At 41.9% G+C, this 13,480-nt stretch overlaps 1 protein-coding gene across 1 annotated transcript in view; it reads left to right on the top strand.

Moving 5' to 3' along the window:
• Positions 1-13,480, top strand: part of LOC106611501 (ecto-NOX disulfide-thiol exchanger 2) — a 284,053-nt gene that overhangs the window by 219,266 nt on the left and 51,307 nt on the right. Inside the window, exons 6-8 of the mRNA XM_014211765.3 lie at positions 680-913; positions 3,817-4,029; positions 12,638-12,744. Coding sequence (XP_014067240.1) covers positions 680-913; positions 3,817-4,029; positions 12,638-12,744 — 554 coding nt within the window. The remainder of the gene's footprint in view (positions 1-679; positions 914-3,816; positions 4,030-12,637; positions 12,745-13,480) is intronic.

Raw genomic sequence — 13,480 nt, forward strand, 5'->3', positions numbered from 1 at the left:
AGACTCCAGCCACATCTTAAATCTCTCTCTGTATGCAAACTGAAGGACATATATCACAGCCCCACAAAACGCAGAGAGGAGGCAAAAGTAAACTGGAAGCCCACGCTAATTTCTCCCTTTTGGCAGAGACTGGAGAGATAGAAACAGAGAGTGAGAGCAACAGAAAGATAGAGTGGGAGAGACACCAGGAAGAGAGAAAGAGAAACAGATAGGAGTGGCAGAGAGAGAGAGAGGAAAGAAGAATGAGAGAAAGGAGGGAAAAGGAAAGAGGAGCAATTAGCAATTTCTACCATGTCACGAGAGGAGCAATTAGTCTCTTTAAGTCTCCTCTATAAATTAGTATAGAGAGAGCAGAGTCGTTTCCTACTCCAACACAGAAAAGCTACTTTAGCTGGGATGCAGCTGTGACAGAGGATCAAACAGATAAAAAATAGGGAGAGAGCCTCAGAGGGATGGATAGACAGGTGGATGGACAGATCGTTTTAACCCAAATAGAGGATGTCAGGCATCAAGATAGAGATGCAGGTGTCTGACAGAAAGTGGTGTGAGTATTTCCCGCATTTTACTGCCCTGCACCTGTTAGTTTAACAGAGTGAAATGTCACCGTGATGTTACCACCTGGTTCTAACTCACTCCCCTCCTCCCTCCCCCTTTGCTCTCGCTCCCCCCTCCTCCCCAGGCTACCGTATGCGTCTGGGCTCCAGTACAGACAAGAAGGACACAGGGCGGCTCCATGTGGACTTTGCCCAAGCCAGAGATGACCTGTATGAGTGGGAGTGTCGTCAGCGCATGTATGCCAGAGAGGAGAGGCACCGCAGGAGGATGGAGGAGGACCGTTTCAGACCCCCCTCTCCTCCACTCATTGTTCATTACTCAGACCACGAGTGTAGTCAGCTGGGGGACAAGATTAAAGGTGGGGCTCCACGACTTATCGAAGAGTATCCCTTTAATGTGTTTGATTGATGTGTGCATGCATGCGTTTGTGCGTATGTATTTATAGACTTATAGATGGCGAAAGGAAAGCATAGACTTCCCCGCTACTGTAATCTGCTGTAGTACACAAATATCCCCTCCCATAACTTGTAATACTTAAAGATGTCTGAATTTGAGGATTCCATTGGAAAGTAGGTCAACATCAAGTTTTGTGAATTAGTGATGAGGTTAGCAAAGACAGTTCGCCTCGCTGCTGTCTTAGCCCAAACACCTTGACATGTTCTCCATTAACTGTTTCACAGAGAGAGCAGTAACATTTTAACTGCGGAAGTTATGAATGTGGCTTCTATACTTTCAGTTGAGCTGCGAAGCTGCTAGATGTGAACATTTGTGACAGCCAGGCAGCAGCCGGATGTTTTAGTATCTACACATCTCTTCAACACATCCCGCTGCTCTTACTGTATTTGTACATTGACTCTTAGGGACCTCATCAAAGTGTGTTATTTTGATAAGCCTCTGAGCTCCCTAGATGTGTAGATGCATTGTTTGACATTGAAGGTGATAATTATGTTCATCAGATGCCACAGCCTCACAGTTAAACACTCATTCAGTCCAAATATGAATAATCTATGGACCCTGGTCATTGTCAGTGATTGAATAGTATTGATACCTACTGAGAATGTGTATTAATAATGGAACTGTAGTTACCAGGAAGGACTAGTGACTGTCGAGGGCCTGGAAATCTAAGTAATTCTATAATATAGAGTAACACCTCAGCGAGTTCTAGTTATGACACATTCATTTCTGACACCTTGATTCAATATCGAAAGCAGTGATGGATTCTTTAAGTAAATCATTCGCAGAAGTGTGTGTGTGTGTATGTGTGTGTGTGTGCGGGGGAGGCTTCTGTGGGCTTCATCTTAAATCAATTAAAAAGGCTGCCAGCTGCTCAATCTGTGTTAGTATGTGTGTGTTAGAGAGTGAGTGAGTGAGTGATTTGTATTTTCTCTCATACCCTCTCTTCCCCTCCTTGTGTTGAGTTAGAGGATCCTTTATTAGGAAACTAATAAGCACTAACCAAATGCAATGTAATGAGCACCAGTGTCATTAGTGGTGCATGGAGAAATGGCTATACGCAGAAACAAAAGAGTGATCAAATTAAGATCTTACATCTGTACACTCTAGATGACATGAAATGATAAATCCCATATTGGTCTTTCACAGTCAGGCCAACCCAAGCTGCACTGTGCAAGTAGGCTAATAGTAGTTTCTACTAGGCTGTCAACTGAGTACGAAATTCACAGGTTTCAGATTTTCAACAAATCAAATTGGTTTTTGCTGTCAAGTCACACTTTATTCATAGAAAAACAACAATTGGATGTTCTAAGTCCACAAGAATGCTTAAACCACATCAAGAGACCACTTGAGGCCTGGGAAAATGATAATTTTCAATTCATCTGAGCAGGCACCTAACACTGTTGTTTGGTTAGCAGTGTTTCTGTAGAGTTTGCAAAACAAATGCCCACTGGATTGATGCAAATAATCATGATATCATTCTGCCAGGTAGGTATAGGTTAAATTTTAGCTAGTTAACATTTCATTTTTGGGAAAGCCTTTCCATTTACCAGAAGACGGTTAGGCCTATCATTAGCGTCACTATATTTTTCTTACTCCTTAATTGTTTGAAACCTGGACGTTTTACTTCATATTATGAGGAATGTCTGACCTTGCTTCAAAGTAGCCTGTAGCCAAAATCCCACCATAGAAACGTGGAGGAAATTATTTTATAAAGACTTTCTCATTTGCGCTTTCCTGTTCTATTGGTTTTCAAACTTTCGTGGTCTAGCAGCCAAAGGCATTATCCTAGTCATATTAACAACCCATGATAGTTATTGCATCACTGTCGATGAAACCTCATTTTAGAGCTGTGTTTTCCCGCAAATTGCATTTGGGAACATTTGAGCGTAGGCCTACCGCTGTATGCACATTGCAGCGCTTAAAATGTGAAGAAATAATAGTTTATCAACATTTTAAGCTAAATATTATGTTCTGTTCCATCAGCCTTATTAAATGATACGGCATATACTTCCAGTACGCTACTTTGATACACATCGTGGGGATTAAAATGTGAGTATATGCAATTCCCACTGAAAATAAAGTGAGTATACGGTGTATTCCTGCGTATACCCTCCATTACACCACTGAGTGTCATTAACAATGAAAATCAATAACACTCTTGTCTCTTGACATCACCTTATCAGTCTACGACCCAAACATGAATAATGCAAAACAACCACTGTTGTTCATACAAAGGCATTTGAAACATAATATTTATTCCATTCATTCACTGCCCTCTAGTTAACATTCAGAGCAGTACTGGAGAAAAGCCAGAAGCTGTGGTGCCATTTAGAATGAATTTGAGGGATTTCATTAAAGATATCACTATTCTTTCTCCTACCCTCTCTCTTCTCCCGTCTCCCCTCCTTCACTATTCTCCCCCCCGTTCCTCTCCTCTCCTGCTATCAGCTTTGGGATGAATTAATACACTTTTTTTCTCTAATGAACTGTGACACATCAAGGTCTCCATGGAAATGGTTTGGTCTGCAAACACTGTGACTTCTTGCTTCTCTGCTATCTCTGTGGCGCCTCTCCTCTCAGTTCACTATCAGGCCTTGATACATAGGACAGAATAACTTTCAAACCATCATACTGAATTATTTGTTATTTAATGCAGAAATGCATGTTCTAATTCTGAATTCTGTTTCAAACCACAAATGGATTCTTACCCCTAACCCTAACATTACATTTTTTTTGTACCCCTAACAAATCTAGCTACTGACCCTAACCTTTAGTTTGACTTTAATAACCCTATCCTCTCCTCAGATGAGGCAGTGTTTGCAGAGGCAGTGCGCGTGCTGCTGACCTGGGTGGAACGCGGCGAGGTGAACCGTCGTAACGCCAACAACTTCTATTCCATGATCCAGTCGTCCAACAGCCACATCCGCCAGCTGATGAGTCAAAAGGCCACCCACGAGAAGGAGATGGAGGAGGCCAAGGACAAGTTCAAGAGCGCCCTATCTGGCATCCTGGCACAATGTGAGTACACACTAGACTGACATCACACACCCACATACAGAGGGAAAGAGAACCATGTCTCACGTCAGGGTCAACATCAAACCACTCCTTGCATTCTTTTGAGGCAACGTCACATTGTCCCTGTAAAAGTTCCCCATACTCAAGTGATTTTCATGTCACAACTTCACTTGTCCTATTATTACAGGTCAGTGCTCCATACATGATGGAACAAATACTCGGGACATTAAACAGAAATTGTATTTTCTGAAAACACACACATACAGCTGGGCACAAACAGAGCACTTCTGAAGACCCCCTTTATGGGAATACTCTTTGAAGGAGTAGATTTGGAGCGGTTTGGCTGCTAAAGGCCAGTGATGGCAGCAATAACACTAACAGGTTATTTAGGGAGCTGTTAGCTATCTTTCTTAGCACATCCTCATTAAACCCAGAGTGGCCATCTCTCTAGCTCCATCTCCCAATCTCTCTCTCCATCTTTATTGTCTTTCTCCCAAATTCCCTCTCCCTCACTCTCTCTTTCTCTCTCTGTCTCTCCATCTCTCCATCTCCTAGTGATTGACACCTCTAACACCTCTGTCTGAGGAGAGCAGCTGTATGGCAGACTCCTGTAGAGCTGACCCTGGGTCAGTCAGAACCATTAGACTACCCAGGTCAGCCAGAGACATTCAGATAGTTCCTGAGTCAGTCAGATACATTCAGGTATTACCAGTACCTGGGTCAGTCAGAGACATTCAGGTAGTACCAGTACCTGGGTCAGTCAGATACATTCAGATATTACCAGTATCTGGGTCAGTCAGATACATTCAGATATTACCAGTACCTGGGTCAGTCAGATACATTCAGATATTACCAGTACCTGGGTCAGTCAGATACATTCAGATAGTACCAGTATCTGGGTCAGCCAGAGACATTCAGGTAGTACCAGTACCTGGGTCAGCCAGAGACATTCAGGTATTACCAGTACCTGGGTCAGCCAGATACATTCAGGTAGTACCAGTACCTGGGTCAGCCAGAGACATTCAGGTAGTACCAGTACCTGGGTCAGTCAGATACATTCAGATATTACCAGTACCTGGGTTAGTCAGATACATTCAGATAGTACCAGTATCTGGGTCAGCCAGAGACATTCAGGTTGTACCAGTATCTGGGTCAGCCAGAGACATTCAGGTAGTACCAGTGCCTGGGTCAGCCAGAGACATTCAGGTAGTACCAGTGCCTGGGTCAGCCAGAGACATTCGGGTAGTAACAGTGCCTGGATCAGCAAGAGCAAATTCATATAGTATCACCCAGAGGTGGGACCAAGTCATTGTTTTACAAGTCACAAGTAAGTCTCAAGTCTTAGCACTCAAGTCCCAAGTCAAGACAGGCAAGTCCGAGTCAAGTCTCAAGTCAAGACCGTCAAGTATCAAGTCAAGTCTCAAGTCTTTAACTTTGAGTTTCGAGTCCTAAACAAGTCATAATGTGCTCTTTTTTCACCTTTATTTAACCAGGATGAAGCAAAGCAGTTTGACACATACAACAACACATAGTTACACATGGAATAAATAAACATACAGTCAATAATACAGTAGAAAAGGTCTATATACAGTATGTGCAAATGTGATCGACTATCAAGGATCGCTATGGGACGCAATCGGGCGATGTGGGCTTGTACACAATTGTCCAACCTTGTTTTAGTAACATCAGGCAGGAGGATTTAGGCTACCAACTGCCTAGCCAGTTATAGCTCAATCTTGGGTGCAATGATCATGTTTCCGCACTGACTGACTGTGTGGAGGCTCATTGATTTAACTTTACGCTAGCCTACATGATACACTAGTAAAGTAATAAAATATATAGCTGTCGGCTATATTAGCCACGACTTACCGTTCTTTGCGCAGCTTCAAATGTCGAACAAAGTTGGAAATTGTTGCGCCTCCGTCTGTAATTTTCTTCCCGCATGTTTTGCAAGTTGCAATCCATTTTTTGTTGATACAGCGTTGTCTTTATATCCGAAAATAATAATGTTGGGTATCGTCTTTCCAAGGGCTCAATCTGAATTCACCCGCCGACGTTCCTCTGCACTGCCACGCACAATTTGATTGGTTGCTGTCCGATTTCAACTTTAATTCGTTAAATGAAGAGTTGATGCGCTGCACACTTTTTTTAACAGCATCATTTTTTATATTTGGGCTTGGGGAGGGTATCGGGTCATAAGGCTCAAGTCCAAGTCAAGTCACGAGTCATTGGTGTTAAAGTCAAAGTCGAATCCAAGTCATCATATTTGTGACTCGAGTCTGACTCGAGTCCAAGTCATGTGACTCGAGTCCACACCTCTGGTATCATCATCCCATCCATATTATCATTCTGAGCGCCAACTAGGGAACTCATTTAACCTGTTATGGCTAGGGGGCAGTATTTTCACGGCTGGATAAAAAACGTACCCGATTTAATCTGGTTACTACTCCTGCCCAGTAACTAGAATATGCATATAATTATTGGCTTTGGATAGAAAACACTCCAAAGTTTCTAAAACTGTTTGAATGGTGTCTGTGAGTATAACAGAACTCAAATGGCAGGTCAAAACCTGAGAGATTCCTTTACAGGAAGTGGCCTGTCTGACCATTTCTTGAACTTCTTTGCCATCTCTATCTTTTACAAAGGATCTCTGCTCTAACGTGACACTTCCTACGTCTTCCATGGGCGCTCAGAGCCCGGGAAAAACCTGAATGTCGTCATCCCAGCCCCAGGCTGAAACACATTATCGCCTTTCTCAAGTGGCCGATCAAGGGACTGTGGGCTTAGGCGCGTGCCCTGGCCGCCCCCGTCTTTGTGATTTTTCCTCTGTTTGCCGAAAAGGAGATTCCCGGTCGGAATATTATCGCTTTTTTACGAGATAAATTGCATAAAAATTGATTTTAAACAGCGGTTGACATACTTCGAAGTACGGTAATGGAATATTTAGAATTTTTTGTCACGAATTACGCCATGCTCGTAACCCTGATTTACCATTTCGGATAGTTTCTGGAACGCACGAACAAAATGCCGCTATTCGGATATAACGATGGATTATTTGGGACCAAACCAACATTTGTTATTGAAGTAGCAGTCCTGGGAGTGCATTCTGACGAAGAAAACAAAGGTAATAACATTTTTGTTATAGTAAATCTGATTTTGGTGAAGGCTAAACTTGCCGGGTGTCTAAATAGCTAGCCCGTGATGGCTGGGCTATGTACTTAGAATATTGCAAAATGTGCTTTCACCAAAAAGCTATTTTAAAATCGGACGTATCGAGTGCGTAGAGGAGTTCTGTATCTATAATTCTTAAAATAATTGTTATGCTTTTTGTGAACGTTTATCGTGAGTAATTTAGTAAATTGTTAGTAAATTCCCCGGAAGTTTGCGGGGGGTATGCTAGTTCTGAACGTCACATGCTAATGTAAAAAGCTGTTTTTTGATATAAATATGAACTTGATTGAACAAAACATGCATGTATTGTATAACATAATGTCCTAGGTGTGTCATCTGATGAAGATCATCAAAGGTTAGTGCTGCATTTAGCTGTCTTCTGGGTTTTTGTGACATTATATGCTAGCTTGAAAAATGGTTGTCTGATTATTTCTGGCTAGGTACTCTGCTGACATAATCTAATGTTTTGCTTTCGCTGTAAAGCCTTTTTGAAATCGGACAGTGTGGTTAGATAAAGGAGAGTCTTGTCTTTAAAATGCTGTGAAATAGTCATATGTTTGAAAAATTGAAGTTTTTGTATTTTTGAGGAATTTGTAATTCGCGCCACGCCTATCATTGGATATTGGAGCAGGTGTTCCGCTAGCGGAACGTCTAGATGTAAGAGGTTAACCTCTCTAGGGTAGGTGGCACCAAATCGTCCCACCTACGCAACAGCCAGTCTAATCCCGTGGCGCGATATTCAAATACCTTAAAAATGCTATTACTTCAATTTCTCAAACATATAACTATTTTACACCATTTTAAAGACAAGACTCCCCTTTATCTAACCACACTGTCCGATTTCAAAAAGGCTTTACAACGAAAGCAAAACATTAGATTATGTCAGCAGAGTACCCAGCCGGAAATAATCAGACACCCATTTTTCAAGCTAGCATATAATGTCACATAAACCCAAACCACAGCTAAATGCAGCACTAACCTTTGATGATCTTCATCAGATGACAACCCTAGGACATGATGTTATACAATACATGCATGTTTTGTTCAATCAAGTTCATATTTATATCAAAAAACAGCTTTTTACATTAGCATGTGACGTTCAGAACTAGCATACCCCCCGCAAACTTCCGGGGAATTTACTAACAATTTACTAAATTACTCACGATAAACATTCACAAAAAGCATAACCATTATTTTAAGAATTATAGATACAGAACTCCTCTATGCACTCGATATGTCCGATTTTAAAATAGCTTTTTGGTGAAAGCACATTTTGCAATATTCTAAGTACATAGCCCAGCCATCACGGGCTAGCTATTTAGACACCCAGCAAGTTTAGCACTCACCAAAATCAGATTTACTATAACAAAAATGTTATTACCTTTGCTGTTCTTCGTCAGAATGCACTCCCAGGACTTCTACTTCAATAACAAATGTTGGTTTGGTCCCAAATAATCCATTGTTATATCCAAACAGCGGCGTTTTGTTCGTGCGTTCAAGACACTATCCGAAATGGTAAATCAGGGTTACGAGCATGGCGCATTTCGTGACAAAAAAATTCTAAATATTCCATTACCGTACTTCGAAGCATGTCAACCGCTGTTTAAAATAAATTTTTATGCAATTTATCTCGTAAAAAAGCGATAATATTCCGACCGGGAATCTGCGTTTCGGTAAATAGAGGGAAAAAAAGAAAGACGGGGGCGACCAGTGCACGCGCCTAAGCCCACTGTCCCCTGATCGGCCACTTGACAAAGGCGATAATGTGTTTCAGCCTGGGGCTGGAATGACGACATTCAGCTTTTTCCCGGGCTCTGAGAGCCTATGGGAGCCGTGGGAAGTGTCACGTTACCGCAGAGATCCTTTGTTTTGGAAAGAGATGTCAAAGAAAGCCAATAAATGGTCAGACAGGCCACTTCCTGTAAAGGAATCTCTCAGGTTTTTGCCTGCCATATGAGTTCTGTTATACTCACAGACACCATTCAAACAGTTTTAGAAACTTTAGGGTGTTTTCTATCCATATCTATTAAGTATATGCATATTCTAGTTACTGGGTAGGAGTAGTAACCAGATTAAATCGGGTACGTTTTTTATCCGGCGGTGTAAATACTGCCCCCTAGCCCTAAGAGGTTAACTTGAGGCGGGATTAACCTGGGGCATGTTGGTAGTCTACAGATGTAACTCTTGTTTGTCAGCCATTCAGCTGTAACTCCTGTGCTTTAAAAGACAACATCCCAAAGGGAGCAGACATAGTTTTATAAACCTGCTTTAACCTTCTCTGTGGCAGTCTCTCTGTATCTCACAGCTGTGACAGGCGTGACACTAAGAACCAAGGATATAACACACTCCCATACCTGCCGGGGGGATTAGAGATATACATGTCTGAGTTTGCAAGAAACCTGTGATTTGCGGAGCTACCTTACACAAGGACTATTTGAACTCACTCGAGTGATCATTGAATGGTGATGATCTGTCATTGGGCCTGTGAAATATTGATATCACATACAGTAACTTATGTACTAAGTACTCTTTCTATTGTAGGATTCATGAAACCTCCGCTTCAATGACTCTTGCTTTTGAATATGATTGACACCAACACAATCGCCACAGATAGACATAACGATAATCACATAGACATAACAATCATCACAGACAGACAGACATATACACATAACAATCATCACAGACAGACAGACATATAAACATAACAATCATCAGAGATAATAAAACACGTAACAAAGAAATACCTATGATTTAACAACTCTTTAGCCACTCAATGTACTCTAAATTCTTACAAAAAGCATGCTGTTGTATACCTCTTGTGTGTTAAACTAGTATTTAGGAGCAATGTTTATTTGATGAGAAAGAAGGTAAGTTTGTTTTTGGCCCCGCAAGTACAGTATCTAGTGCTGCATGTAGAAATAGTCCAGTGTAATCTCCCCGAGAGGTCTGACACAAACTCCTCTAGTTAACGTTAGCCTTTGTTAGTCAGTGGACAGCTGATCTGAAGGAACCCATAGCCATATAATCAAAGTAAGTAACACCTCTCTACATGGAAACAAATGGAAGCAATTAAATGAGTCATATCGATGATTGAAAAGGCCAAAAGGGAAAATGTATAGCTGACCTGATTCACAACTGCCAATGCTAAGAGCATGCATGAGTTCAGATATCTTTGGTGATACACCACCTACAGTAGTGTGTTAGTATGGACATTGAGATGGACCACATAATTGGTTTCCTTTATACAGTGATGTATTTGAAAGAACACAGTGGGTCTCTCTCTTGTTCTCTTTTAAAGTCCACCCTCCTCCATCACAATAATCCATACAAACACTTATTTCTATTCAGGAGTTTGTCGGCGGTTTCACCCTTACAAATGTCAACACAGACTTTGGTGTCCTGGGAGGCAGGGATACACTTTCGTTCTGTGAACAAAGCCACATCTATATTTACCAGGCTTTCTCACAGCTGCACATTTGAATACATAGACATGTTGTTTCCAAATGTAATATAATTTAATATCACACATTCCTCCATTTGGCATTTGGTTGTTGTCACCTTGAATGGAATGGTTCCTTTAAAAAGCCTGCTCTGAAGCAGGTTATTCAAACAGGGGATGTGTTCAAAATGGCACCCTATTCCCAATATAGTGCACTGATTTTGACCAGAGTCCTGCTTTGTATTTCACTCAGGATGATCTTTATAGAAGATGATAATCATTTCACAGCTAGATTTGGATCTGCGTCCATCATGTTTGGTGGATTTCAGTTGGTCTTTATACCACTGCATATTTCAACTACAAGATAAACCTGGTTGACAGATAGTTAATGGCCTCATTTAGAAATGCTGGCACAACTCTAGCTGGAGTCCTACAAATAACAACAAAGAACATACACTTATCCATCAGCTATCTCTCTGACTCAGACACACACACCCATAAAAGGCGAGGCCACGACCTACACTTTGCTCTCCCCTGCCTTCCCCATCAATCTCTTCCATCAAATTAAGGATTCTGAGAAGCCACTACTGATCTAGACATGTACCACTCACTCCACCCTTTCTTCCCTCTCTACCTCCCTCCCTGCCAAGGCCACAACTCTGGTGGCACTATTTACTCCCCCCTGGGATCATTAAGACCCCTTTGGCAAAAAGATAAACCCTTAACATGACCTGTTCCGATGTAAAGCTGTGGTAAATCTGTGGCAGAGTTCATGCTTCCACATTGGACTTCACAGAGTGGAAAGCTGACCAGTTCTTTAATATTGTATTTTATGAGTTGTTGAACATTTATGTCACTATGTCTTGTGTGAGTACTCTGTCTGGACAATCTGTGACTATGCTGCATTATATCAACAGGTGAGTAAATTGGTCATTCTGACACGCACACACTCAACCATACACATATACACTACACACACACATTAATTATGAGAAACCAAAAGTGTCATGACAATTAGTACAGTCTCACAATCTCTAGCTTTATCTATTTTCGCCTATTGAGTAATTTTCTCCAAAGCTAGTGTCTTCACACACTGAGGGTGTTTTTGTAATTAATCTGAGGCTGGTTGTTAATACCAGGCCCAGCTATCAATCACAGGAGTGGTCAGGAGGGTGTGATGAACAGACACTTGTCTTCCAGCAGCCCTTCATTGCTTCTTCTCTTACACCAGCCCTGAATCAAAGCTGTCATCTTACTCAGGCTCAGGGATATGACCACTCAGCCCTACTTTCTAACCCACAATAAGGACAGTAATGAGGAGAGCCAAGTTGAATCCCAAATTGCACCTTGTTCCGGTGCACTACTTTTGACCAGAGGCCTATGGGCACTGCGTAGGGAATGGGTTGCCATTTGAGACACAGCCCCAGTCTCAGAAACAGGCTTTAGACACAGAGGCAGCCTTTGATTATGGCATTCAGAGCGTCTGAGAGTCGTAGAAGATGAGAGGTGTTGTGGTAATTAAAAACAGGAGAGGCTTTAGATGAAAAGAGGGTTTCAGTTAGTGGTAGAGACTTTACTAAGATCTCTGTCCCTTCAGAGAATTCCCTTGTTCTACAGTCAATCTCTACTGAGTCTGTATCACTGTGGAGGAGAGGAGAGAAAGAGGAGCAGATTGTGTGCGTGTGCGTGTGCAAGCAAGTGTGTGAGGCCATGGTCAGGGCAGGGGTGTGTGTGATTAGAGCAGGAGCCTGCTGCTAGCCGTCTGATCTTCCTGTTGCGTTTTTAGGACGGGCTCTCTGTGATCACCTCGAGACGGGGTGACTTGCGACTCTGACCCAGAGCTGTACTATACTGTATAGAACAGAAAATAACAGTAAAAACACATAAACATACAGTAAGGTGTCTTCCTACCTGATTCCACTTTCTCACTCCTCTGCTCCTTCCCACCCGCCCTCTCTCTCTCTGGACGGTAACTGGCCCCTGCATCCTCTGCTACAGTTGAGCAGATTGTGTCTGTATTCCACGCTGCTTCCAAACAAAAGGCTTGGGACCATTTCTCCAAAGCTCAACGCAAGAACCTGGACGTGTGGCGCAAGCAAGCAGAGGTTGGTCCTTTACTTTTTCTACAATTATTTAAGCATTCTATTCATTTGGAGAAGTTCAGTATAGTCTCCATATTATTGTGTCCTTTATGTGAACAATATGTAAACATCCCCATCTCTCCAGTATTCCAGACTCCAACTACTTTTTGTGAAATTCATGGTGTTGTCTTAGCAGGATGATTTGTGTTGGAGTATTAAAGCAAACACTAGCTTTAAAACAAGGCTTAACATTAGCCTTAGCTTAATTTAAATGGTAAAAAGAACTGGTCCTAAAATGGAACCTTGTGGTATTCTTTAAGTATTATAAAGGAACTGAGATTGTAGAACATCAACATTAAGTACTATCCTAAGAGGTAAATACTAGAGCTAACCTAATAAACACAGGATGAAGGCTAGGCTACACCCAGTCTCTCTTCTTAGTTCAGTCCCAGAGTGGGAGCTCCGGTCAGGCCCAGGTACAGGCTACTCACCCCTCTCTCCTCTGAAGGGAGTCCAGTCTGGGGAGTGCTCAGTCTCACTGCCAGGAACAGGTAATGGTAGACTCACCTTTTAGCTCAACCACAGTACACTGGATCTTTTTTTACATAACACTTCAAAACACACTTATATTTTCTTTATTTTATTACTCTCTGACTGTGCTTTCATCCAATAGGTGAACAAATAACCTACTGTAATGTTTTGTTTGGTGTAAAATGTAGGTCATGCTCAGATTTGTTCTCTATTTTCTTTGTTGTTTCCA

The sequence above is a fragment of the Salmo salar genome, chromosome 09 (genome assembly GCF_965601325.2).
Source record: "Salmo salar chromosome 09, fSalSal1, whole genome shotgun sequence".
Taxonomy (NCBI): Eukaryota; Metazoa; Chordata; class Actinopteri; order Salmoniformes; family Salmonidae; genus Salmo; species Salmo salar.